This window comes from Bos indicus x Bos taurus, chromosome 9 (assembly GCF_003369695.1).
Source record: "Bos indicus x Bos taurus breed Angus x Brahman F1 hybrid chromosome 9, Bos_hybrid_MaternalHap_v2.0, whole genome shotgun sequence".
NCBI classification, from domain to species: domain Eukaryota; kingdom Metazoa; phylum Chordata; class Mammalia; order Artiodactyla; family Bovidae; genus Bos; species Bos indicus x Bos taurus.
In genome coordinates this window covers 91,305,264-91,333,126 of record NC_040084.1, presented here as the reverse complement: position 1 = coordinate 91,333,126, position 27,863 = coordinate 91,305,264, and the positions used below count along the sequence as shown (strand labels likewise).

Sequence of the window (27,863 nt, the reverse complement as noted above, 5' to 3'; positions counted from 1 at the left end):
ACAGTCCATAGGGTCACAAAGAGACATGACTGAGCGACTGAGCACACGCACACACACACACACACACACACACACACACGAGAATGGGTTTAATAATTTAACAGCTCTTCTTAGATAATAAATAGATATACATCTCTTTAAAAATTTTGGAGACATTAACCAAGAATTTGTCAGCAGACACAAAAATCAGATACTTGCATCAAGGTTGTTGAGAGACTGATACAGATATGTAGGACGGCAACCAGGAAGTGAGCCCTACATTATTTATGAATGAAGTCTTGGCACGGGTGCTTAATTTGAAAACAAACTGCATTCGAGTCTCTGATGTCTCTTTCTAGGTACTATATTCCTTGCTGATCAGATCCTTCAAAATCACCCTGTGGCAGCGGATCTGTAGCCCTTTGAGTGCATGCTTAGTCGCTCAGTTGTATCTGACTCTTTGCAACCCCATGGACTGTAGCCCGCCAGGCTCCTCTGTCCATGGGATTCTCCAGGCAAGAATACTGGAGTGGGTTGCCATTTCCTCCTTCAGAGGATCTTCATGACCCCAGGACTGAACTCATATCTCTTAAGTCTCCTGCATTGGCAGGCAGATTCTTTACCACTGAGCCACCTGAGAAGGTCAGCCCTTTGAGTAAAAGATGTCAATTGTGGTGAGTCACATAAAGCTTCTCTGAATTGTTCAAATTTGGTACATTGTTTAAATTTACTCTAACTTGTCCTTAAGTAGAGGGAGGGTCAGAATAAGTCAACAGATATTTATTAGGTGCCTACTGTATGCCTGGCTTGGAGTGTCTACAAGAATTATGGCACTCAATTTATTCTTTAAGAATGTGATGAGATTTACTGTTTGCAGAAAAATTAAGCATGCTGTTAAGAAGTTGAAAAGGCAAAGTTTATTATAAGAGGCAGCACTGCTAATATCCAAAGGACCCCAAGATGGGAGTCTGAAGACTTGAATTCAAATTTTGCCTTTATGACTTGCTAGCCATGTGAAGTAGCTAGTCTATGTGCTCTGAATATCAGTTTCTTTATTTGTGAAAGTGTATGTATTGTTATTTTACTGAGTTGAAGTGAAGACTGCAAAGAATTTTTGAGAATCCTGCCGAGTGTCACTGTATCTAAGAGAAGTCGCCTTTTTTTTTTTTTGATAAAGTCTGTACCTGTGCTCAGATGCTTAGTTGTGTTTGACTCTTTTTGACCCCATGAACCCACCAGGATCCTCTGTGCATGGGATTTCCCAGGCAAGAATACTGGAGTAAGGTGCCATTTCCTCATCCAGGGCATCTTTCTGACCCAGGGATCGAACCTGCGTCTCTTACCACCTCCTCCTGCATTGGCAGGTGAGTTCTTTACCACTAGTGCCACCCTGGGAGCCCCTTGGTTAAGGCAGCCTTTCCTGTGCTGATGCACAGCAGGTTAGCTCCTTATGGTCACGACCTCTGCTTTTAGATTGGGCCTCATGCATTATTTTGCAAAAGCAGCAAGTCCCATCGAAACAATGTTTCCCTAGAAAGAATCAGCCAAACAAAAGAAGAATTTTTGTCCAACTCCAGAGCAATGGGTACAAGCAGCAGGCAGCTTTTGTAATAGTTTTTCTAGCTTCTTTCTAGCCTGCAATGGTTCCATAGAAGAGGGCACTGCTGCATGGAGTTATACTTACTCACTTTTGTGGAAAGAGGGCTCAATGGAAGGTTGTTGGGTAAAGCTTAATTAAGGTGACAGGTTGCCTCAGAGCAGTGTAAACACAGTCTGGATATCACAGTCAGAAACATGTGCTCTCTTCCAGAGAGAGAAAATATGCCTGCAAGTCACATGGAGAAATTTAGGGCTGCAGATTGTAGAAAGGGAAGGGTGATCATTTGCCATTCTTGTCTTGCCCATCTTAGCACGCAGCATCTACTCTCGCCCATACAGGCTGGAGTGAAGTGAATTTAGGGATCACGTGTTGCCTAGGAGCTGCCACTATGGACAAACAGGGTGTATGTACTTCAGGACACCCCGTAGCAGACCTAATAACTGATCCTTTGTGAGAAGGGCTACCAGTGGTTCCTGTGGCCTTGTCATATGCCTGGAAGCCCTGTTCATACTTGATGGAGCATACTGGGGCTAGACAGACCTTTGAGGAGGTTCCTTGTGTTTCCATCACAAATCTTATAAATCCAGCCTCAGCACACAGCTAGTTTGAATGGTAGAATTACTGACTCCTAGAAGTTCCTTCCATCTGTCACTGGTGTAGGAGAGGAGGCAGGTACTTTGCAGGCTTTATCTGCATTGGTGCACGAAGTTGCTACTATGGTGTGCGTTTTTGTGCGTGTGTGTGTTGAGGGGGTGGGTGAAAGTATATTTTGCAGGCCCCCTGCCTTTATACATAATTTGAAGAGCCAAAAATCAGTGTGCTAGCTCAGTTCTGGAGGGCTGCTGGGGTTAATCTGGTCTGGCATCATGGAATTTAAGACAATCATAGGAACAGAATTGATCCCATAGGTATGAGTCCCACTGGTCTCTGGGCATCTGGTTGACCCCACTAGCTGTTAAAGGGAAAGTGCCTTCTTGGGAGCAATGAGCACAGGGCACACGTGGGCAGCACTGGCTACACCGGGAGGGGGATTGGCAGGGCTCCAGTCGCTTGCCAGAGCCCTAAGGCATGCTGGGTTGCAGATCATAATCTGTGAATCTTTCGGGTTCTGGAAGCTGCAAAGGGACCTATATGTCTGAGGTCAAAGATGTAAGGGAGCTTCGTGCCTCGCTAAGCTGGGGCGGCCACCAGCCTTCTGGGTTGGTGCAGGTTCCTCCAAGAGGTAGAAGAGGGATTGTTGGTCATCACTTACATTGCTTGTTACTATGGTAAAAATGATTGTTTAGGGATAGAGATTGACATTATTGGCAGAAAGAAGGGCTTTTCCATCTTAGATTTGTGGACTTTTATGTCTAAATTGTGATTGTCAGGGCTGAAAGCTTATGTGGGAAGGCAGGAGGGAGAAGAAAAGATGAAGGCTGCCAATCTCCCCAGACGATGGATCACAGCATTTCGGTGGTGTTGAAAATAAAGTAATTTTAATTATAGTTTCTGTTTAAAAAAAGCTGCGACTCTTAAAACCATCTGTCGGATTATCTTCAAAGTGGAGAGACCGCAGAAAAGAAATGTAGTGAAATGCGTGGAAGAGTTAAAGACAAAAAAGAGAAAATAAATGAAAGAAGAAGAGTAAGACTTTTAAAACTTGTAGGAGAGATGGATTGGGACAGAATGACAATAAAGCTAAAAGGAAAAAGTTTTCAATAATTTGAATAAATTTTTCCCTTTCATAAATTTCCCGGACAAAGTAATAACCACAGACAAGCCCACCCAATACATGCATGCTCCCAGGGGGTGGGGATGAAGGGGGTGCATCTTGAATTTTGCTCCCTTCTCTCCTACTCTGCCTTAATAAGAGATGTCCTGCTAAGGAGCAAAGCTAATGGATTGTTTCATGTTCTTCACTTTTTTATCTGAGCAAAGACGCATTTTCTCTGCTGCTCCCATGGTGTTGCTATGATGGACAGTCACTTAACAGAAGATGCTTACAGGCTGGTGTCATTGCTAGTTAAGCGTGTACTTTGTTGTCACACATTTTCCATGCTTTTTTGATGATTGAGAGTTCTGCCTTTAGGTGACCAGCACTTTCTGCTTCCGAAGAGCTCTAGTTTTTGGATTAAGAATAATGCACGTTGTTTGCCTATGCTCTTGGATTGTCTATAAATCCATTTACTGTTCTGAGAGTGTCTTGTTGAGTGCTAACACTGTAATTTTAAAGGATAAGCCTGTTGTGAATGAATCTGTTGGCTTTTAAACTTTTTGTTCATTATGTTGTTTTCACTTAAGGCTCCATGAAAAAGAGAATAAGCCTAGCCCATAGTTTCTTTCAAACGGAAAACTATCTTGAGATCGTAATAAATTGTCTTCTTTAAAAGGGTAGGCATGGTACTTGTTTCACTACATCATCCCAAAGATCATAATTAAGACAGTTACTTTTGGATCAATGGAAACTATAACTGCCTTTAGTGAATTTTTTAACTTAAAAAATGCTAATTATCAACTGTCTGCTTTATCAATAGTGCATTTGTTGTGTATTGATATTCTTTTTTTTTTCAAGTTCTTTTTTTTTAATACACACACAATATATATATATATATTTTAAATTTTTATTTTATTTTTAAACTTTACAAAATTGTATTAGTTTTGCCAAATATCAAAATGAATCCACCACAGGTATACATGTATTCTTAATTTATTTTCTGGTTTTAAAATGATATGGGACCAGAATACGTATTTCTACTTAACTAGTTTACCAAAAAGTTTCTAAAATAAATTGCTAGAATGAAGTTTTATTTTGTTAGGATAAAACAAAAAGGAACGATTCTTCACCAGCATCTTAGCTAGCTTGGGCTGCTGTAACAAAATATTGTAAACAAGGGGGCTTATCAACAACAGAAAATTCATTTCTCACAGTTGTGGAGGCTGGAAGTCCAAGAATATGGTGTCAGCTTGCTAGGTTCAGATACAAGCTCTCTTCTGGGTTGCAGACTGCTGATTCTTCTTATAGTTATACATGGGGAGAGAGTGAGTCTGGTCCCTTCTTATAAGGGCACTAATTTCATTTATGAGGGCTCCCCCCACACTGCATCATGAACTAATTACCGCCCAAAGTCCCCACCTCCAAATACTATCACACTTGGAATTAGATATCAACATATGAATTTTTCAGGGACACAAACATTCAGTCCAGAAAACCAGTAATAAATTCAGGAACAGTTTCGTCTCTGGAATTGTAATGAAATCTATTTCCACTTTTCAATTACAGGACTTATCAGAAATACAAATATTTGATTTGATTTCATCTCACTGACTTAAAAAATAGTAATGACCTTAGTGTTTTTGCTAAGTCTCATGTGGTATTGGGAGAAAGCAATGGCACTTCACTCCAGAACTCTTGCCTGGGAAATCTCATGGACGGAGGAGGCTGGTAAGCTGCAGTCCATGGGGTTGCTGAGTCGGACACAACTGAGAGACTTCACTTTCACTTTTCACTTTCATGCACTGTGTTCTCCAGTGTTCTTGCCTGCAGAATCCCAGGGATGGGGGAGCCTGGTGGGCTGCCATCTATGGGGTCGCACAGAGTTGGACACAATTCGAAGCGACTTAGCAGCAGGAGCAGCAGCATGTGGTATTGTGTTAAGGAATTGTTCTCCAAAGAAGGTAATTGTCTCAGATAACTGAGAAAACTATTTCCTTAAACTCTGAAATAAGGTACCAGAAATGTCTCTAGGAGAGTAGGTTAGGGAGTTTATTCAACCTTGAAGTGGGAAAGCTATTTTATTTGATGAAACCTGTTATCTAACTTGTTCAAACCCTTTAGTTGGGTGCTAACTCCATTAGGAAGAATAGTTTTCTATAATAAAGCTATTTCTGGGTAATTGCACCCATTCTAGGTAATTACTACCTCTTGTTGAGCATCCACGTGTCTCCCATATGATATTTCACTTAATTGTAACAAAATCCTATCAGCTGGTTATTGTCATTTCTGTTTAATGGATGAAGCTCTTACTATTTAGAGAAATTAGGTGGGTTTTTTTTTTAAGTTTCCACATTTAAGTGGTGGAGTGAGATCTGTTTGGCCCTAAACCATGTGTGTGCACTGATTTTAAAACATTTTTTTTGGTTGTATATCTATAAAATAATATGGAAACCCTACGTACTTCCTCACATTTTAAGTTGTCACCCAGAGTTTTTATCATACGTTTGCTGCTGCTGCTGCTGCTAAGTTGCTTCAGTCATGTCCAACTCTGCTCGACCCCATAGATGGCAGCCCATCAGGCTCCCCTGTCCCTGGGATTCTCCAGGCAAGAACACTGGAGTGGGTTGCCATTTCCTTCTCCAATGCATGAAACTGAAAAGTGTAAGTGAAGTCGCTCAGTTGTGTCCGACTCTTAGCGACCCCACGACGGCAGCCCACCGGGCTCCTCCGTCCATGGAATTTTCCAGGCAAGAGTACTGGAGTGGGGTGCCGTTGCCTTCTCCGTTTAAATAGTTGCAAAAGATGTAATTTGTGGCATATTATGAATCTTGATAGTGAAAAAAGGTTATACGTGCGTGCTAAGTCAAGTCAATCATGTCTGACTCTTTACGACCCTATGCACTATAGCCGGTCAGACTCCTCTGTCCATGGGATTTTCCAAGCAGGCATATGGGAGTGGGTTGCTATGCACCCCTCCAGGAGATCTTCCTGACCCGGAATCAAACCCACATCTCCTATGGCTCCTGCCACTGGGAAAGCCTGAAAAATGTTATATTCTCTTTATAACTTATTAAATATAAACAGAAATTTGATATGGTTAATTATTTTTTTAAAGTAATCTTTGGAATTTTAGATTTTACATAGCACTTTCCCCCCCCTAGAACTCATATTTTTATTCCAACATTCCATGGATTTTTGTACAATTATAAAACATTTTTATGCTTAAAACTTATTAATAATCCTGTAATACATTTCAACAATATATTGCATATATTTAAAATGAAATTTATTAAAAAATTTTGAAGTGGCATAATCCTTTAAACCATAAATGATTTCATTTGGAGTGAGTCATTATAATTATTATTGGTTTGTAATTTAACAAAAAATATGAATATGTTACACATCTTGACAGATGATGATTAATACAAGAGGTAAATGTTTTTAATGAAAATGCAGTGTTTAATGACACAGATGAGATTTTCTTCCTAATTATGTTGTTCAGTCTCTCAGTCGTGTCCAACTCTTTGCAACTCCATGGACTGCAGCACACCAGGCTTCCCCATCCATCACCATCTCCTGCAATTTGCTTAAACTCATGTCCATTGAGTCAGTGATGCCATCCAACCATCTCGTCCTCTGTCATCCCCTTCTCCTCCTACCTTCAATCTTTCCCAGAATCAGCGTCTTTTCTAATGAGTCGGCTCTTTGCAACAGGTGGCCAAAGTGTTGGGTATGTAACAATACCCATGAGTATTATTTATTTCCAGTATTAGAGTTCAGAACCAGTTTTAATCCTATTACTGTTTTTTTATGTATGTGAGCACTTAAAACTATTTTTCATATAAATAAATAGGTGGGAATGGAGCACTTTTTGAACTTCTTCCAAGAATATGCCAAATACCACAACTACTTTTAATGATTAATAGACTTAAAATAGATTTTTCTTCAATTTTGTTGAAAGCAAAGAATTGGAAACTTGATTTATAAATGTTATTTGTTACTCTCGTTAGGCTCTTATATGTTTTTAATTCCTGGGAATTATACAAAAATTCTTTATCAAAACATCAGAGAATTTAACACTTCTTCCTTTAACTCTTTCACTCACAGGCAGCTTCCTTAAACTAATATTCTCAGAAAGGTTGGGACTATGGAAAAATTATTACTTCCAAAGCACTTTTGCCAGCATTATTATTATTTTCCACAAGCTAATTTTATTGTGTGCTTTATAAGTATTTTTATCAAATCTTGGTGCTACCTATTTTTTAGAGACACCATGTACCCTATAACATCGTTAGCTGAGCTGGTTCCTTTTGTCCAGACCATAAGCAAGTGTATTTCCATGAGTCTTCATAAATATCATCCCACTTCCTAATTCTTCTAAAGTATGGCTGTGTGCTTTGTATGGAAGAGGAGAACCTAGATAAAGCTTAGGTTGTTCTGACGATTCTTCTGCCGCACTCTGAATCATTCTGGTGACATTTTAGATTTCACATATATCGACCACCTCAGGAATATAGTACCAAGGCTCCAAAACCACTACATGAACTACTTAAGTGAACACTCACGTAGCCTCCATAAAGGCACGTCTCCTCACCTATGCCTCCTTGCACCAGTGTTTGCATATTATTTCTGCCCATTTGCTCTCTGACTCGGGGAGGTTTGACATCACACAGTCTCATTTCCACCTTCTGCACATTGGGAAGGGGATTTCTCATGGGCTATTCATGACAGTACTATTCCAGTAAATGAAAAAACAATTGAAATTCATAGGTTTTCTTTATGGAAACTCATCTGTAGTTCAGAGCTTTTATTTTCTGTATTTTAAATTCATTTACTCAACAAATGTCTATTTACTCAACCAGTATACAAAGACAAGATACAGAGCAATAAACAGATAGACAAGGTAAGAAAGAATGCCTGCTGCCCTCAGGTAAGTTACTATAGTGGGAGTCAGATGTTAGCAAAGTAATTGCAAAATTAAGAATCCTATACAATTATGAGACCTAAGGGGCTATGAGAACATACAAAAAGATACTGATCTCTAATAAATATAGTGGAAAGCTTTCTTGACTAAATGAGAATTGACCTGACTGTTGAAGAGCATGCACTAAGGTTCTGAAATGGGTAGAAACATGTTTAAGGAATTGATTCTTAACTACTAGACTACCAGGAAAGTCCCACTATACATATTTGGCTATAGATTTCTTCAGACTTTTCCCTCCAAGGCACTGATGTGTGACTTGTATCACATAAACTTAGATTTTTATAATAAAAAGTGAATGAAGTTCCACTGCATATATTTTCCCTACTGTTTCATTAAGAATATATTGTAAAACTCTTCTCATGTTTGGTATGGTGCTCAGTTGCTTCAGTCGTGTCTGACTCTTGCAACCCCATGGACTGTAGCCCACCAGGCTCCTCTGGCCATGGGATTCTTCAGGCACTAATACTGGAGTGGGTTGCCATGCCCTCCTCCAGAGGATCTTCTCACACCAGGGATTGAACCTGAGTCTCCTGTGTCTCCTGCAGTGGCAGGTGGGTTCTTTACCACTCATGCCACCTAGGAAGCCCATAGTTGATGGCAGATAGTAAAGATTCAGCAAATGTCAGCAGTCATTGTGAATGTCACCATTGTCATCAACATCACCTTGACAAATTGTCCTCCAGCAAGGCTATAATAATTGGGCATCCCAACAACAAATTTTTCTTTTCGACACCCTCCACCAAACTTGGCTTCTAACAATTTTTTTTGTGTATGCCAGTTGTGAAGATTAAAAATGGAGCTAGGCTGTTGTTTTACTTTGAGCTTATTTCATTACTAATGAGACTGAATATTGTGGTTGTTTAGTCGCGAAGTCGTGTCTGACTCTTTGCGACCCCATGGACTGCAGCACCCCAGGCTCCTCTGTCCCCCACTATCTCCTGGAATTTGTTGAAATTCATGTCCAGTGAGTCAGTGATGCTATCTAACCATCTCATCCTCTGCTGCTTCCTTCTCCTTCTCAATCTTTCCCAGCCTCAAAGTCTTTTCCAACAAGTTGGCTCTTTGCATTAGGTAGCCAATGTTAGTCATTTGTATTTTTATGTTTTGAATTTTCCTTCACTTGTTATCTTATTAGTTTGATAATTATTTTGTTTTATAAAATTTTAATATTTTTATTGAAGTATAGGTGACATTGTGTTAGTTTCTGGTGTACAACAAAGTGATTCAGTATGTGAGTGAAGTGAAAGTCACTCAGTCATGTCTGACTCTTTGCGACCCCATGGACTATACAGTCCATGGAATTCTCTAGCCCAGAATACTGGAGTGGGTAGCCTTTCCCTTCTCCAGGGGATCTTCCCAACCCAGGGATTGAACCCAGGGGTCCTGCGTTGCAGGCAGATTCTTTACCAGCTGAGCCACAAGGGAATATATATGATATGTACATGAATATAAATGTATATGCATATATACATTTTATATAGTTTTTCAGATTATTTTCCATTATAGGTTATTATAAGGTATTGAATATAGTGCCCTGTGCTCTACAGTAGAACTTTGTTATTTATCTGTCTTGTATACTGTTCAGTCGCTCAGTCATGTCCGACTCTTTGCGACCCCATGGGCTTCAGCATGCCAGGTTTCCCTGTCCATCACCAACTGTCAGACCTTGCTCAAACTCATGTCCATCAAGTTGGTGATGCCATCCAACCGTCTCACCCTCTGTTGTCCCCTTCTCCTCCTTCCTTTAATCTTTCCCAGCATCAGAGTCTTTTTTAGTAGGTCAGTTCTTTGCATCAGGTGGCCAAAGGATTGGAGTTTCAGCTTCAGCATCATTCCTTCCAATGAATATACAGGACTGATTTCCTTTAGGATTGACTAGTTTGATCTCCTTGCAGTCCAAGGGACTCTCAAGAGTCTCCTCCAACACTACAGTTCAAAGCATCAGTTCTTCGGCACTCAGCTTTCTTTATAGTCCAACTCTCACATCCATACATGATTACTGGAAAAACCATAGCTTTGACTAGACAGACTTTGTTGGCAAAGTAATGTCTCTGCTTTTTAATAAGCTGTCTAGGTTGGTCATAACTTTTCTTCCAAGGGGCAAGTGTCTTTGAATTTCATGGCTGCAATCACCATCTGCAGTGATTTTGGAGCCCCCCAAAATAAAGTCTGTCACTGTTTCCATTGTTTTCCCATCTATTTGCCATGAAGTGATGGGACCAGATGCCATGATCTTTGAATGTTGAGTTTTAAGTCAAATTTTTAACTCTCCTCTTTCACTTTCATCAAGAGACTCTTTAGTTCTTCTTTACTTTCTGCCATAAGGGTGGTGTCATCTGCATATCTGAGGTTATTGTTAATTTCTCCCGGCAGTCTTGATTCCAGCTTGTGCTTCATCCAGCCCTGCATTTCATTTGTGCTTCATCCAGCCTGGCATTCTGTATACTGTAGTGTGTATCTATTAATATGAAGCTCCTAATAACCCCCCCCCCACCTTTCCCCTTTGGTAATCACAGTTTTGTTTTCTGTCTATCCGCGAGTCTGTTTCTGTTTTGTAAATAAGTTCATTTGTATCATTTTAAAAGATTTTATGTGTAACTGACATAATACGATATTTGTCTTTCTCTGTTTGACTTATTTCACTTAGTATGATAATCTCTAGGTTCATACATGTTACTACAAATGGCATTATTTCATTCTTTTTTATTGCTGAATAATGTTCTATTGTATTCATATCACAGTTTCTTTATTCACTCACATGTCAGTGGGCACTTAGCTTGCTTTCTTGTCTGGCTACTGTAGGGTGCATGTATCTTTTCAAGTTAAGAGTTTTCATCTTTTCTGGATATAGAGGCAGGAGTGGGATTGCTGTATCACATGGTAACTATTTTTAGTTTTTAAAGAAATCTCCATACTATTCTCCACAGTAGCTGCACCAATTTACATTCCCACCAAAAGTGTAGGAGGGTTCCCTTTTCTTCACATCCTCTCCAGCATTTACTATTTGTAGAATTTTTGATGACAGTTATTCTGACTGGTGTGAGGTGATACCGCATTGTAGTTTTGATTTGCATTTCTCTAATAATTAGCAATGTTAAGTGTCTTTTCACATGCCTGCTGGCCATTTGTATGTCTTCTTAGGAGAGATGTCTATTTATGAATAGGTCTTCTGCCCACTTTTTGATTGGGTTGGTTCTTTTTCCTTTTTCTTTTTTTTTTTGATATTAAGCTGTATGAGCTGTTCACATATTTTGGAAATTAATCTCTTGTCAGTTGTAGAATCTGCAAATATTTTCTCCCATTCCATAGGTTGTCTTTTTGTTTTGTTTATGATTTCCTTTGCTGTGCAAAAACTTTTATGTTTGATTAGGCCCATTTGTTTTTTTTTAATTTTTATTTCTTTTGCCTTGGGAGACTGACCTGAGGAGACATTGCTACAATTTATGACAGAGAACATTCCTTCTATGTTCTCTTCTAGGAGTTTTATGGTGTCATGTCTTCTATTTAAATCTTTTTTGTTTTTTAATTTTTACAGCGTTGTGTTGATTTCTGCCATATGACAATGCAAATCAGCCATAATTATACATCAATCCCTTCCCTCTTGAGCTTCCCTCCCCTCCCCCATTCCACCCTTCTAAGTCATCACAGAGCACCGGACTGGGATCCCTGTTATACAGCAACTTCTCACCAACTATCCATTTTACACGATAGCATATTTGTTGGTGCTACGTTCTCCATTCATCCCACTCTCTCCCTCCCCAACTGTGTCCACAAGTCCATCCTCCACGTTTGCATCTTCATTCCTTCCCTGCAAAAAGGTTCATCAATACCATTTTTCTGGATTCCATATATATGCATTAATATATGATATCTGTTTTTCTCATTCTGGCTTACTTCATTCTGTGTAACAGGCTCTAGGTTCATTCACCTCACTAGAATTGACTCAAATTTGTTTTTTTAATGGCTGAGTAATATTCCATTGTAAATATGTACCATGTATTCTCTATCCATTCATCTGTCTATGCACAGGATTGCTTCCATGTCCTAGCTGTTGTACATGGTGCTGCAATGAACACTGGGGTACATGTGTCTTTCAGAACTCTGTTTTTTTCAGAGTATATGCCCAGTAGTGGGGTTGCTGGGTCACATGGTAGATTTTTTCCCTAGCTTTTTAGGGATACTCTGTACTATTCTCCATAATGGCTGTATCAGTTTACATTCCCACCAACAGTGTAGGAGGGTTCCCTTTTATCTATATCCTCCCCAGCATTTATTGTTTGTAGATTTTTTGATGATGGCCATTTTGACTGGTGTGAAGTGATACCTCATTGTAATTTTGATTTGCATTTCTCTAATAATTAGCAGTATTGAGCATCTTTTCATGTGTTTATTGTATGTCTTCTTTGGAGAAATGTCTGTTTAGGTTTTCTGTCCATTTTTTTAATTGGGCTTTTTGTTTTCCTGACGTTGAACTGTATGAGCTGTTTATATATTATGGCGGTTAATCTTTTGTCAGTTGTTTCATTTGCAATTATATCCTCCCATTCTGAGGGTTGTCTTTTAATCCTGTTTATTGTTTCCTTTGCAGAAGCTTTTAAGTTTAATTAGGTCCCATTTGTTTATTTTTGTTTTTATTTCCATTACTCTAGGAGATGGATCAAAGAGGATCTCGCTGTGATTTATGGCGAAGTGTGTACTGCCTATCTTTTCCTCTAAGAGCTTTGTAGTTTCTTACATTTAAGTCTTTAATTCATTTTGAGTTCGTTTTTGTGTATGGTGTGAGGGACTGTTCTGACTTCATTGATTCACATGCAGCTGTCAAGCTGTCGCAACAACACCTGTTGAAGAAGAGACTGTCTTTTCTCCATTGTATACTCTTGCTGCTCTTGTCAAAGATGAATCAACCACAGGTCTGTGGGTCTGTTTCTAGACTCTTTATTCTGTTTCATTGACCCATATGTCTGTTTTCATGTCCTTGCCATGCTATTTTGATTACCGTAGTTTTGTAGTATTGTCTGAAGTCTGGGAGAGTCTTGCTTCTTGTTCTTTTTCTTCAAGATTGCTTTGGCAATTCTGTGTATTTTGTGGTTCCATATGAATTTTAGGATTGTTTAATTCTGTGAAAAATGTCATGGGTTATTTGTAGGGACTGCATTGAATCTGTAGATTGCTTTGGGTAGTGTGGTCATTTGTAATAATATTAACACTTCCAATCGAAGAGCATGGGGTATCTTTCCATTTCTTTGAATTGGCTTCAGTTTCCTTTATCAATGTTTTATAGTTCTCAGTGTGTAAGTCTTTCATCTCCTTGATCAGGTTTATTTCAAGGTGTTTTTTTTTTTTTTTTTTGACATGATTTTCAAAGAGATTGCCTTTTTACTTCCTCTTTATGACTTTTCTTTTCTCCCTGTATCTGGATATGTTTCCTTCTTTAGGTCTGGGAAGTTTTCAGCTGTAATTTCCTCAAATACATTTTTGATCCCCTTTTCTCTTTTTTTTCTTTCTGGTACCCTTATTATGTGTAGATTGGCATGCTTTATATTATCTTATAGGTCTCATATGTTGCCTTCTTTTTTTCATTTTTCTATCTATTTTCTCTTCTGATTGGGTAGTTTCTAGGTCACTTTTTTGTTTGGTATTGTTTAATTTGCTATTTATTGCCTTTAGCTCAGTTTTCATCTTGGCAATTGAGTTGTCTAATTTTAATTGGCCCCTCTTTATAGTTTCCAGTTCCTTGTTACAGTGATCCCTATTTCTAGCAATAATCTTTCTTAATTTCTTCAGAATTTGTATTACTTCCTTTTTGAACTCAGGGTCTGAGTAAACTGAAAAAGCCTGTTTCATTATTTGGTCTTTCAGGTGACTTGTCTTATTCTTTTATTGGTGAATAGTTTCTCTGCTCCTTCATTTTAGTTATATTTCTGTGACTCAATTTAGGAGAAACAGTTATCTGTTGTGGTCCTGAAGGGCTGTTTTTATGTGGGAACATTCTATATGAGTCTCATTAATGCCGGGGCTGCTTTTGGTACCTGCCACATTGTTCTTCAGGGGTGGTGTGCCAGCCAGTTCCCCTTCGTCGGGGGTGAAGGTTATGTTGTGGTGACCAGAGGCTGCACTGGTTTTTGGAGGGGTCTCCTCTTTGCTCTGCGGTTGTCATAGCTCTGTCAAGGACGGGGCCTGTTCTCCAGCTGTTGGAGTAGAAGCTCTAAGATCTGGTTCTAAGCTGCGTGTGAGGTAGGCAGGACTGGCGCACTTTTACTGGTAGCGGAGCCCGTGGGTATTCTTCCGCCAGAGCTATCCACTGGGGCATGCTTTCTGTGATGTTCCCTGTCACTCTTGTGTGTGCTCACGAAGCGCACTGTTGACGAAACTGCCCTCTGCCCCACCTCAGCAAAGGAAAAGCCGGTAGTCAGCTTGGAAGTCCTTCCGGTGCTGTGCTCCGGAAGCTGCCAATGGCGTAAATCTTCTGTGAAAGTCATGCACCCACCAGGAATCAGTTCAGATTTCAGTCCCACCCTGCGTGTGGGCCACCCACACGTGCTTGTGTGTGCCCAGAGGTTGTAGAGTGGAGCTGCACCCCCTGTGAGCAAGCTGAGGATGAAGCTGCTCTGGTGGGGCCATGCCACTCCCTTTGCACGTGCATTTACAAATAGGGTTCCCATTGGTCCCATACACACTTACAGTGGCCTGAACCATTCTTGAGGCCCTTGGGATTGTCTCTGCATCCAAACCAAATCTTCTCCCTGGTTCTGTCTGCTGAAGTCCCGTGTACCAGCAACCAGCCACCACCATGCCTTCCACCAGTGATGCATCTCAGGCTGGGGTGTGCAGTGAGGTGGCCAGGACCTTCTGGGCACCTTTCTCTCTGTCCTGCTCCTGCAGGCTGGCTGCTGCGTCCTCCTCTGAGCTCCTGAAACTCCATATCTGGTTGAGGGGTCCCAGAGTGAGAGAGGCTTTCATAGCTCAGGTCCATCCCAAGCTGCTTTGTTCTGTCCTTTCATCCTGCCCAGTTATGCGGTGGTCTTTCTTGCAGCGTTGGTTCTATGAGATCTTCAGTATTCAGTGGGTATTCTGTGAGAATTGTTCCACACGTAGATGTGTTTTTGATGTATTTGTGGGAGGAGGTGAGCTCCATGTCCTTCTATTACACCGTCTTGGTCTCCCAGTCTACTTATTATTTTCTTATTGGTGAATAAGAGAACTGTTTATGCTATGATTTTTTAAATGAATACTGCAAATGTTTTCACCAGCCTGTGATTTGATTTTCCATTTATGTTTGACTGTATTTTTTAAACAAGTGAGTTAAAAATTAAGTAAATTGGTCAGTCTTTTTTTTATTGTGGTTTTTCTCTTTGGCATTTTACAAATAAATGTTTTATTCATATCAGTGTAATATAAATATGGCATTTTGACGTAAAGAAGGGCTATGCATTTTCAGAATTTGGAAACGATTGGTGTAAGAAATAAAGTCACATGGGGTATGGATCTGTCACTGGGAGAGGTGAAAGGCTTTTTGCTTTGCAGAGAGTTTCAGCGGCTTGTGGATGTTTAACAAGTTTGTTGCTTATCAAAGTAGATTTTTTTTCTTAGTCTGAAGATATGAGATTTTCGTCTTTTTGTTTTCATCTTCTTTTCTTGAAACCAGAGTGTCTTATTTCTCAGGTAATCCACTACAAAGTGCAATACATCAAAGGGGGCTCATCTTCATATTAAAGTTGAGATTTCTGAGGCTGAGGGATTGGTTACATTTTTGAAATTGTTCAGTTAATACCATCAGAACAATAGTAATAGATCAGATATGTCCACATCTTACATTATGTTATTCATCTTGAAGATGAAAATATTTTCACTTTTCAAAAACGTATGTTTATGTATGATTCAGTATTGTTGTTAAGTTGCTGGGTCATGTCTGACTCTTTGCCACCCCATGGACTGTAGCCAGGCTCCTCTGTCCTTGGGATTTCCCAGGCAAGAATACTGAAATAGGTTTGCATTTCCTTCTCCCGGGGAACTTCCTGACCCAGGGATGGAACCTGTGTCTCTTTCATTGTAGGCGGATTCTTTATTACTGAGTCACCAGGGAAGCCCATAGTACAATATTAAGTAGATAAAAATATATATATAATATATCTTGCTGTAGACTTGAAAGAAATACTGACACATGTGCAATTAAAATTCTGGCTTATTTTATGAACTCAGTTTTTAACAGTTGGCTTATTCTGAATTAAAAGGCTTTGTAATGAATTGCTTTCATTGTGAAATTCATCAATCAGAATACAAGTGCTTTTCTTCCTGTCAAGAAGATATACAATTTTAAGAGTGATTTCCTCCAACATTTAACTGAAAATGCTTTTTCTCTTCTAGCTTTTGTTTCTACCAATCTGATGTCATACATGGCTACTGATGGCAATGAGCTTGTAAGTATTCTTTGGAATATTCAGACTTTAAGTATCGTCAGTTTGATGAATGAGTAAAAAATTAGGTTGATTTTAAGTTCGACTAACTACTTATTGTCCATTTCATTAGTCATAATGGAATGAAAGAGCTTCCCTAGTAGCTTAGATGGTAAAGCATTTGCCTGCAATACAGGAAACCTGGGTTCGATCCAGGGGTTGGGAAGATCCCCTGGAGAAGGAAATGGCAAACCACTCCAGTATTCTTGCCTGGAGTATTCCATGGACAGAGGAGCCTGGCGTGCTACAGTCCATGGGGTTGCAAAGAGTCAGACACGACTAAGTGACTAACACACACAACAGAATTAAATGATCCCTTTGTTAGAGTTCGAAAGTTTCTTATGATCACCAAGCTTTTGTTTAAGACCCCTAGCTGTTTAAATATCATGAAACATAACCATGATTTTGACATAATATACATAAATTTGTCCCTATTTTCAATTAATTCTGGTATAGTATAACCTCTCATGCAACTTCTATGGGAATAATTCTGCTAATTATTATGCCAAAATTATAGGTTCCTTTAAAAATAATTTTATGGCCATAAATTTGCCTAAATTAGGTAAGTCAGTTAAGCAAGTTTCCTCTACTAGATGAAGAAACTCATGCAGGGAAAATAGAGATGTTGATGTAACATGATACTTCAGATGGAAGGGGATACACAGACTGTAGCCCACCAGGCTCCTCTGCCCATGGAATTTTTCAGACAAGAATACTGGAGTGGGTTGCCTTTTCCTCCTCCAGGGGATCTCCCTGACCCAGGGATTGAATCTGCATCTCTTGTGTCTCCTGCATTGGCAGGCAGATTCTTTACCATTAGTGCCACTTGGGAAGCCCCTTTATTGGTTGATTATGCAGGGAAAATAGAGAATTTAGTATAAGTAACATGACACTTCAAATAGAAGAGGCTGTAGTGCAGTGTGGGATTGGATGGTGTGCATCTTTTGGCAAATCTAATGACTTCATGATGAATGCGTAGGACAGAGTTTTTGGGGTAGAGCCAAAAGCAGAAGCAGAAGTGGGGTGTTAAGAAAATATAGTATAGACTTCCTGCCAAATAGGGAATGTGGACAGTGGTTTCCTGATGCACATTAAGAAATGGATGTCAAGGCAAATTGTATTATAATGATAGAGAAATTGAGTGAACTAGACAGCTCCTGGAAGAGACACCTTACTAAAAACCAGGACAACATATTAATTTTCTGCTTGATAACAATTTCATATTCCAGAGGGAGAGAAGGCAAAGAGCACTTTTGTTTTGATGCTCCTTCTAAATGAGGAAATCTTTGCTAATGATGAAAAATGGTGGATAGTTTGGGAGACAAGGGTGCAGAAAACCAAAAAAGAAAATGAAAATTATAGTCGCTTATGCAACCTAGGAAATTCACTATCTAAAACTTGCAGAAAGAGGGAAGTCTGATTTTTTGCACATGAATGGGTGTGTGTTTGATAATAGAATATGAATAATCACGGTGAATATAGGGAAGAACAATAAAGAGAATAAATGTGCTTCAATGGAAAATTTTTGCAAAGATTAGATATAAAGCTGTGTGTCAGTTCAATTCAGTTCAGTCAGTTGGTCAGTCATGTCCGACTCTGCAATCCCATGAACTGCAGCACACCAGGCTTCCCTATCCATCACCAACTCCTGGAGTCCACACAAACCCATGTCCATGGAGTCGGTGATGCCATCCAACCATCTCATCCTCTGTCGTCCCCTTCTTCTCCTGCCTCCAATCCCTCCCAGCATCAGGGTCTTTTCCAATGATTCAGCTCTTCGCATGAGGTGGCCAAAGTATTGGAGTTTCAGCTTCAACATGAGTCCTTTCAATGAACACCCAGGACTGATCTCCTTTAGAATGGACTGGTTGGATCTCCTTGCAGTCCAAGGGACTCTAAAGAGTCTTCTCCACCACCACACTTCAAAAGCATCAATTTTTCAGCACTTAGCTTTCTTTATAGTCCAACTCTCACATCCATACATGACCACTGGAAAAACCATAGCCTTGACTAGATGGACCTTTGTTGGCAAAGTGATGTCTCTGCTTTTGAATATGCTATCAAAGTTGGTCATAACTTTTCTTCCAAAAAGTAAGCGTCTTTGAATTTCATGCCTGCAGTCACCATCTGCAGTGATTTTGGAGCCCAGAAAAATAAAGTCAGCCATTGTTTCCATTGTTTCCCCATCTATTTGTCATGAAGTGATGGGACCAGATGCCATGATCTTAGTTTTCAGAATGTTGAGCTTTAAGCCAACTTTTTCACTCTCCTCTTTCTTTTTTTTTTTTTTTTTTCACTCTCCTCTTTCACTTTCATCAAGAGGCTCTTTAGTTCTTCTTCACTTTCTGCCATAAGGGTGGTGTCATCTGCATATCTGAGGTTATTGATATTTCTCCTGGCAATCTTGATTCCAGCTTGTGCTTCCTCTAGCCCAGCATTCCTCATGATGTACTCTGCATATAAGTTAAATAAGCAGGGTGATAATATACAGCCTTGACATACTCCTTTTCCTATTTGGGACCAGTCTGTTGTGCCATGTCCAGTTCTAACTGTTGCTTCCTGACCTGCATACAGATTTCTCAAGAGGCAGGTCAGGTGGTCTGGTATTCCCATCTCTTTCAGAATTTTCCACAGTTTATTGTGATCCATACGGTCAAAGGCTTTGGCATAGTCAATAAAGCAGAAATAGATGATTTTCTGGAACCCTCTTCCTTTTTCCATGATCCAGTGGATGTTGGCAGTTTGATCTCTGGTTCCTCTGCCTTTTCTAAAACCAGCTTGAACATCTGGTAGTTCACGGTTCACATATTGCTGAAGCCTGGCTTGGAGAATTTTAAGCATTACTTTACTAGCGTGTGAGATGAGTGCAATTGTGCAGTAGTTTCAGGATTCTTTGGCATGGCCCTTCTTTGGGATTGGAATGAAAACTGACCTTTCCAGTCCTGTGGCCACTGCTGAGTTTTCCAAATTTGCTGGCATATTGAGTGCAGCACTTTCACAGCGTCATCCTTCAGGATTTGGAATAGCTCCACTGGAATTCCATCACCTCCACTAGCTTTGTTCATAGTGATGCTTTCTAAGGCCCACTTGACTTCATATTCCAGGATGTCTGGCTCTAGGTGAGTGATCACACGATTATGATTATCTGGGTTGTGAAGATCTTTTTTGTACAGTTCTGTGTTTTCTTGCCGTCTCTTCTTAATATCTTCTGCTTCTGTTAGGTCCATACCATTTCTGTCCTTTTTCAAGCCCATCTTTGCATGAAATGTTCCCTTGGTATCTCTAATTTTCTTGAAGAGATCTCTAGTCTTTCCCATTCTATTGTTTTCCTCTATCTCTTTGCATTGATCTCTGAGGAAGGCTTTCTTATCTCTCCTTGCTGTTCTTTGGAATTCTGCATTCAAATGGGTATATCTTTCCTTTTCTCCTTTGCTTTTCACTTCCTTTCTTTTCACAGCTATTTGTAAGGCCTCCTCAGACAGCCATTTTGCTTTTTTGCATTTCTTTTTCTTGGGGATGGTCTTGATCCGTGTCTCCTGTACAATGTCATGAACCTCCGTCCATAGTTCATCAGGCACTCTATCAGATCTAGTCCCTTAAATCTATTTCTGACTTCCACTGTATAATCATCAGGGATTTGATTTAGGTCATACCTGAATGGTCTAGTGGTTTTCTCCACTTTCGTCAATTTAAGTCTGAATTTGGCAATAAGGAGCTCATGATCTGAGCCACCGTCAGCTCCTGGTCTTGTTTTTGCTGACTGTATAGAGCTTCTCCATCTTTGGCTACAAAGAATATAATCAATCTGATTTCAGTGTTGACCATCTGGTGATGTCCATGTGTAGAGTCTTCTCTTGTGTTGTTGGAAGAGGGTGTATGCAATGACCGATGCGTTCTCTTGGCAGAACTTTATTAGCCTTTGCCCTGCTTCATTCTGTATTCCAAGGCCAAATTTGCCTATTACTCCAGGTGTTTCTTGACTTCCTACTTTTGTATTCCAGTCCCCTATAATGAAAAGGACATCTTTTTTGGGTGTTAGTTCTACAAGGTCTTGTAGGTCTTCATAGAACCATTCAACTTCAGCTTCTTCAGCGTTACTGGTTGGAGCATAGACTTGGATTACCATGATATTGAATGGTTTGCCTTGGAAACGAACAGAGATCATTCTGTGTGAGATCAAAGCTGTGTATACAGGATATTAAAGGAGGTCACGGGCAAAAGCACACAGAGGTCACAGATCTGTAAAGACAGAATCAGGGAAACTCAGGTTTAGAGTATCCAAAATTTATGAGAAATTTTAAAAGAAAAAATGCATGTGATTATAAGCATGTGTATGTGTTATTTGGGAAAATGGCATGAAAAGAAAGAATTAGGACTGTTGAGTCCTTGAGAAAGATAATGCAGGGTTTAATTGTGATAAAAAAAAAAAAGTAATCTTCCAGCTGGAAAGCGTTTATCTTATATGTTTAAGAGGAAATGGAAATTAAGATAATGAGAGCACCTAAGGACTTCAAATGAATAAATTGATTCATTGATACATTCATTTAATGTTCACTGATTACCTCTTCTGAGTTTATTATGTGTCAGCCACCTACTACGTAGGAATTGGAGATTTAATGGTGAGTTGAAACAAGTCAAAATCTCCATGTCTTTAAAAAAAAAGTATGGCCTTGGATTTTTGAACAAAGATGGCAAATCTGATTAGCCAAGGACTAATGCATTATCCTGGAACTCCCAATCTAGGGCTCTTAACCGTGTAATATGTAACCTGCTTCCCCTTTGGTTCTGGGCACAAGTGGATTCTGTTCTTGGTGGGAACTGTTTTTGGGCCTTTCTCATTTCATGAGCCATCATCCTCCACCCCTTGACTGAATCAGCTCAGCTCTCCTTGTGTGTCAGTTTTCCTGTTATTTTTATCTCACAGCCATCAGTGTCTGGCTGGGAACGCTTAATATCTCTCTCAAGCATTTCTTCCAGCTGCTTTTCAGTGGTTACCCTACTTTATCTTTCCATTTAGAAAATTAGTTCCATTTTCTGCTGTCATTTGTTCTCTAAATAATATGTAGCACCAGAGACCTATTTTTATGCTAGGTGGTTTTGATAGGCCTGACACATTTGACCTAATGACATCCCAAATTACCCTTCATTTCCATTAAAATAACATGTATTGAGCTGCGTGTGCTGAGCTCTCTGCTTAGTGCTGGGGTACTTAGAGGAGGAGCCGACCACCTGGTGGGGGCAGGGTGATACTTCTAAGGGACTTTTATTGATCCCGACATGATAGGTATCATTGAAGTGGTATGTAAATAGTGCTAGTTCAAGAAACTAGACTCTACGCATTGAAATTTTATTATGTGCACAGTAAAAAAACACTGTTCTTTTTTTTGTTGAATTGTTGTTAACTGATAGTATGTTTCTCTTGCCTCTGATTTTCTCTCTTCTGAAGGGAAGCAGCAGGATTTTCAAAGCTAAAGCTTCAAACAGAATCAAAAGGATTAGCTCATTAAGTTCTGTCTGTTTTAACACCTAAATGTTGGGTTGGCCAAAAAGTCCATTTGGGTTTTTCCAGAGGATGTAACAACAGCCCAATATTTTCCCATCTTCGCAACACTTGCCCTCCCCCTGCTCACTGGGCTCTTTGCCTCTCTCTGCACTTGTCTCCTCCCCACCCCTCAACAACAGCCAGGGTGAATTTGCCTACACATAGACGTGATTTTTCTACTCATCTTTTCCCATCTGTTCAATGGCTTCCATTGGCTTTCAGATGAACTTTGTACTTTCCAGCATAATTTACAAGGCTCTTCGTGATGTGACTTGGCCCCTCTGAACACGGTGTCCACCCCCAAATCCTGCCATCCTCTGTGTGTGGTCCATGCCTCCTGATTGTACCTGCATTACTGTGCCACATCCTCTTATGCATAGGTCTTTATCTGGAGGCCCGGCTCTGACTCCTCAGTTTTAGGTCAGCACTGTGATGGGGTGAGACCTTGTTATCCTTGCTCAGTTCTCTTTCCTCTGTGTTGCCCTAGAAGCTGTGTTAAAACTTTCTTGCCACTGAATTGCTGGTCCTTGGCACTGAGTAACTGTGCAGTAAGGGGTGGTTGAATAAACAAAATCCATAATCTACCAACTTGTGACCTGAAAGAAAGCACTCGCCTAACACCTTTAGGATCTGGGTCAAAGATTTTGGGGAAATTTCCACCATTATGATTATATTTGGTACAATCATTAAACATCCATTGTGTAGTTCGTATAAGGCTTTCCGTACATTATACTGTGCTTCTTCATGTGGCTCAGTGGTAAAGAATCCGCCTGCCAATGCAGGAGACATAAGAGACTTGAGTTTGATTTCTGGGTCTCGAAGATCACCCTGGAGAAGGAAATGGCAATCCACTTTAGTATTCTTGCCCGGAAAATCCCATAGACGGGGGCGACTGGTGGGCTACAGTCCTTGGGGTCGCAGAAGGGTCAGACATGACTTAGCAACTAAACAACAGCAAGCAGCACGATACTGTGGTCATTCAGCATTATACACTAAATCAGTGTGCTTAGCTTTCTTTTATGATTCGTTTATCATTAAAATAAATAGATAAATAAATAATAATGACTAGTATATGAGTCTTAAAGGCTTGATTACTAAAGTCTCAGATTTCAGTAACAGCATTTTAGCTAAGGAAGGAAAGCAGCCTTAATTTAAGGATGACAAGGCTCAGAGAGAATGTGACACAACATCTTGTTTACCGTTGTACACAATTCTTTTACCTAAAGCTTTCAAGAATTGCTTTCAGGGATTGCTCTAGTGGGGAAGAAATGTCACAGTTCTCTTAGATCAAAACTTTATGACAGTGTTTTCTCAAAAATTGTTTAAAATAAATTTCCTTCCCTAAATGTTTCCTGGAAAAAAGAAATGCCAAGGGAAAACTTTTTCCTGAAATGGAAGTCTCTGCATAGAAATCTGGAGAAGGCAATGGCAACCCACTCCAGTACTCTTGCCTGGCAAATCCCATGGATGGAGGACCCTGGAAGGCTGCAGTCCATGGGGTCATGAAGAGTCGGACATGACTGAGCGACTTCACTTTCACTTTTCACTTTCATGCACTGGAGAAGGAAATGGCAACCCACTCCAGTGTTCTTGCCTGGAGAATCCCAGGGACGGGGGAGTCTGGTGGGCTGCCGTCTATGGGGTCGCACAGAGTTGGACACGCCTGAAGCGACTTAGCAGCAGCAGCAGCAGCAGCATTGTTGTCTTAGAACTACAACTACTTACCTCAACATGGGGAAAAAAAAAAATCTAAAAAATACTGAAAATTAAACACCTCCATTAATGCTATTAGGGTTTCCCTCGTAGCTCAATCGGTAAAGAATCTGCCTGCAATGCAGGAGACCCGGGTTCAACTACTGGAAGATCACCTGGAGAAGGAAATGGCAACCCACTCCAGTATTCTTTTTTTTTTTTTTTCCACTCCAGTATTCTTGCCTGGAGAATCCCACGGACAGAGGAGCCTAGCAGGCTGCAGCCCATGGGGTCGCAAGAGTTGGACACGACTTATCGACTAAACCACCACCACCCATTAATGCTATTGCTTATGGTATTGTTAAATGCTCCTTATAAATACTAAAATTGCATGGGAATGATAAATATCACATTCGGTTTAGTGTAACCTGGGGTGAATGAGAGGGAAATGGAAAAGGGAAGTTGTATATCATGTATTCATATTTCATTCCCTTAAAAATAAAGTAAAAGCTAAGAAAGAAAAGAAGGAAGTGAGAAATGTGTACTCAGTGAGTTAGAATATGAACAGCTGAGACTTTTGATATCATGTAGTTAAATGGCTTTTCAATTTCAACATCCGACTGTCAGTGAACAAGTGTTTGTCTATAGTTTATTGCAGGAGAGATTATAAGCACAGGAGCATAGTTTTGAAAACACGTGTAACAACCTCTGTCTTTTGGCTTTAGGACTCCTGTTACTATCATGTCTCCTCTTTTCAGTCAAGATTCTGGAGAGACTAGTCTTTAGTGCTCTGTTAACTTCTTAAATTCCCATTACTCTCCAACCCACTGAAATTTGTTTTCTAGCCAACACAATGATGAAACTGTTTTGCCAAGGTCTCTAGTAATTTTTTCTTTCTCTTTTATACTGGTGAGTGTTTGATGGTTTTGGCTCACCTCTCCCTCCAGTCTTTCCCTCACTTCCATGACAATCCCTCTCCTGATTTTCTTGTTTTCCTTTGCTTGTCTGCTCTGTCTCCTGGCAGTCTCCATTCCTCTTAGTTCTGTGTAAATGCATTGGTCTTCCTTTGGATTTTGACTTCACTCCTTTTACATCCTACACATTTGAGTGATCTTACCCAAACTCAAGATTTCCACTCTCTATATGCTGATGATTCCTAATTTTACATCTTTATTCCAGACTTCTCCCAAATCTCTAGACTCATAAATACTATATATGCTATTTTCCCATGTGTCTTATATACATCAAACTCAATATGTTTACTATGGATATATATGTATTTATTTATAAATGCTGCTGTGTTAAGTTGCTTCAGCCATGTTTGACTCTGTGTGACCCTATGGACTGTAGCCCACCAGGCTCCTCTGTTGATAGGATTCTCCAGGCAAGAATACTGGAGTGGGTTGTCATTTCTCTACTTAAGCCATGTTCTCTATCATTTCAGTTCAGTTGCTCAGTTGTGTCCGACTCTTTGCGACCCCATGGACTGCAGCACGCCAAGCCTCCCTGTCCATCATCAACTCCCGGAGTTTACTCAAACTCATGTCCATTGAGTCGATGATGCCATCCAACCATCTCATCCTCTGTCATCCCCTTCTCTCACCTTCAATCTTTCCCAGCATCAGGGTCTTTTCCAATGAGTTAGCTCCTCGCATCAGGTGGCCAAAGTATTGGAGTTTCAGCTTCAGCATCAGTCCTTCCAATGAACATTCAGGATTGATTTCCTTTAGGGTGCCTTGGTTGGATCTCCTTGCAGTCCAAGGGACTCTCAAGAGTCTTCTCCAACACCACAGTTCTCTATATTGTCATTTATTCCACTGATTAAGCTAGACAGTCTTTCCCTGACACGTTTCTCTCCCTCACTTTCCACCTTCTAGCTTCCTCCTCCTCACCCTCCTCTCCTTGTCCCTCCTTCTTTTTCTTCTTCTTCTTTTTCCTCTTCTCCCTAGTTCTTCTTTAATTTCTCCAGTTTCTCTTCAATGTAGAAAGTGCCATTGCATCCAGCTTCTCCTCAAACTTCAATCCCTGCTTTTCTGTTCTCTTACTTTATATAACATCAACAACCGAAGCAAATACCTTAAAGGTTACTACTTTGTGAATTTTATTCTTAAAATAAATATATGTATTTTACCATTTCCTTTTGTGACTTTGGGCAAAACACTGAACCTTGATTTACTTCAGTTTTCTCCTCTGACCTAAATGGTGGGAAGGAAATCTAAAAAAGAGGGGATGTGCATATACATATGACTGATTCACTTTGCTTTATGGCAAGAGACTAATGCAACACTGTAAAGCAATTATACTCCAATAAAAATTAATTAAAAAATTTTCTTCTCGGTAAAATATGCATTATAATAATGTCTAAGCTGTGAATGTGACAATTTAGTCCAAGTATTTATGAAAAGACTCACCCTGGCTATGGCAAACACTATCTAACTATAAGCTTTATGTTTCTTGGTTATCATTGTTTTCAATTATTGTCTATTGTTATTATAAAGTCTCTTATCTATCTTCATTTTTCACTATCAGAGAGTTTCTTTTCATATTAACTTAGTAATATTTAAGGTAGCTAGTCTTCTGAAAAAAAGTAGCAAGTTTTTCATGTATTTTTACAGGTGAAATTTTAATATTTAAAGCTTGAAAATTCTCTTTACAAAATTGAGTTTAATTTGCCAGGAAAAAGGAGAGATTTTTTTTTTTTATAGGGGGGCAAATGTGTTTTGTAGAGAAACTTCGTAATGGTTTTATCAGCTGGAGCTGGCTTGGCCCTAAAAAATTTAGGAATTTTTGTGGCTTGGTTAATGGAGAGGGAAATGGCAACCCACTCCAGTATTCTTGCCTGGAAGATCCAATGGATGGAGGAGCCTGGTGGGCTATTATCCATGGGGTCACAAAGAGTTGGACTGACGGAGTGACTAATACTACCCTAGAGCTTTGAGGCTGTTTGTGTCCTTTGGCTCAGGCTGCTGGCCACTTAAAGTATTGGTAGCTTAAAATTGACAATGCTGTGAGGTTTTATACCATGGAACTTGGGAAAATGGTGCAAATCAGGACCCATCATAGCCTGCTGCTGCTGCTGCTAAGTCACTTCAGTCGTGTCCGACTCTGTGCGACCCCATAGACGGCCTTCTACCAGGCTCCTCTGTCCCTGGGATTCTCCAGGCAAGAACACTGGAGTGGGTTGCCATTTCCTTCTCCAATGCATGAAAGTGAAAAGGGAAAGTGAAGTCACTCAGTTGTGACTGACTCTTAGCGACCCCATGGACTGCAGCCCACCAGGCTCCTCCATCCATGGGATTTTCCAGGCAAGAGTACCGGAGTGGGGTGCCATTGCATCATAGCATATCACCGTGTAATTTTAAGACACGATCATTGTGAAGTTTGATGTAATGACAAACTATTTTATGGTGAATTTTAATGTCACAGGTAAATTGTACCTTTTAAGATTTAATTGCTATATAAATTAGAAATCAGTATAATAATTACCCTTAACTTGGATGTGAACACCATCATTCAATATCAGAGGAGGTCCATTTGTATATTTTACACTGGTTCCTTTGTATATTTATACAGCATGTGTTTTTGAGCGATTAATGACCAAGTGAATTTTTTTAACCCCCCCTGCTTAAAAAGTAAAAGAAAAATACTCTTTTTCAATAAAAAGGAAATATGTATTCAAAAGAAAAATTTCCTCAAATTTTAGAGCCGAATTAGGGCAAATTCAGAATTTTAAGTTTTACCTACAATATCCCAATAGGAAGAAAATCTTGTGAGAAAAATACCTTATTAGGCTTTAGATATTTGTTATGAAGAGACACAGGTTCAATCCCTGGGTCAGGAAGATCACCTGGAGCAGGAAATGGCAAGCCATTCCAGTCTTCTTGTCTGGGGAAATCCCATGGACTGAGGAGCCTGGC

At 39.9% G+C, this 27,863-nt stretch overlaps 1 protein-coding gene across 3 annotated transcripts in view; it reads left to right on the top strand.

The window, feature by feature from the left end:
- The window catches only part of IPCEF1 (interaction protein for cytohesin exchange factors 1), a 167,811-nt gene that overhangs the window by 59,130 nt on the left and 80,818 nt on the right, over positions 1-27,863 (top strand). For all 3 annotated transcript variants that reach the window (XM_027551900.1, XM_027551901.1, XM_027551899.1), the window contains one exon: positions 16,624-16,676. In XM_027551900.1, coding sequence (XP_027407701.1) covers positions 16,644-16,676 — 33 coding nt within the window. In that variant the 5' untranslated portion in view covers positions 16,624-16,643. The remainder of the gene's footprint in view (positions 1-16,623; positions 16,677-27,863) is intronic.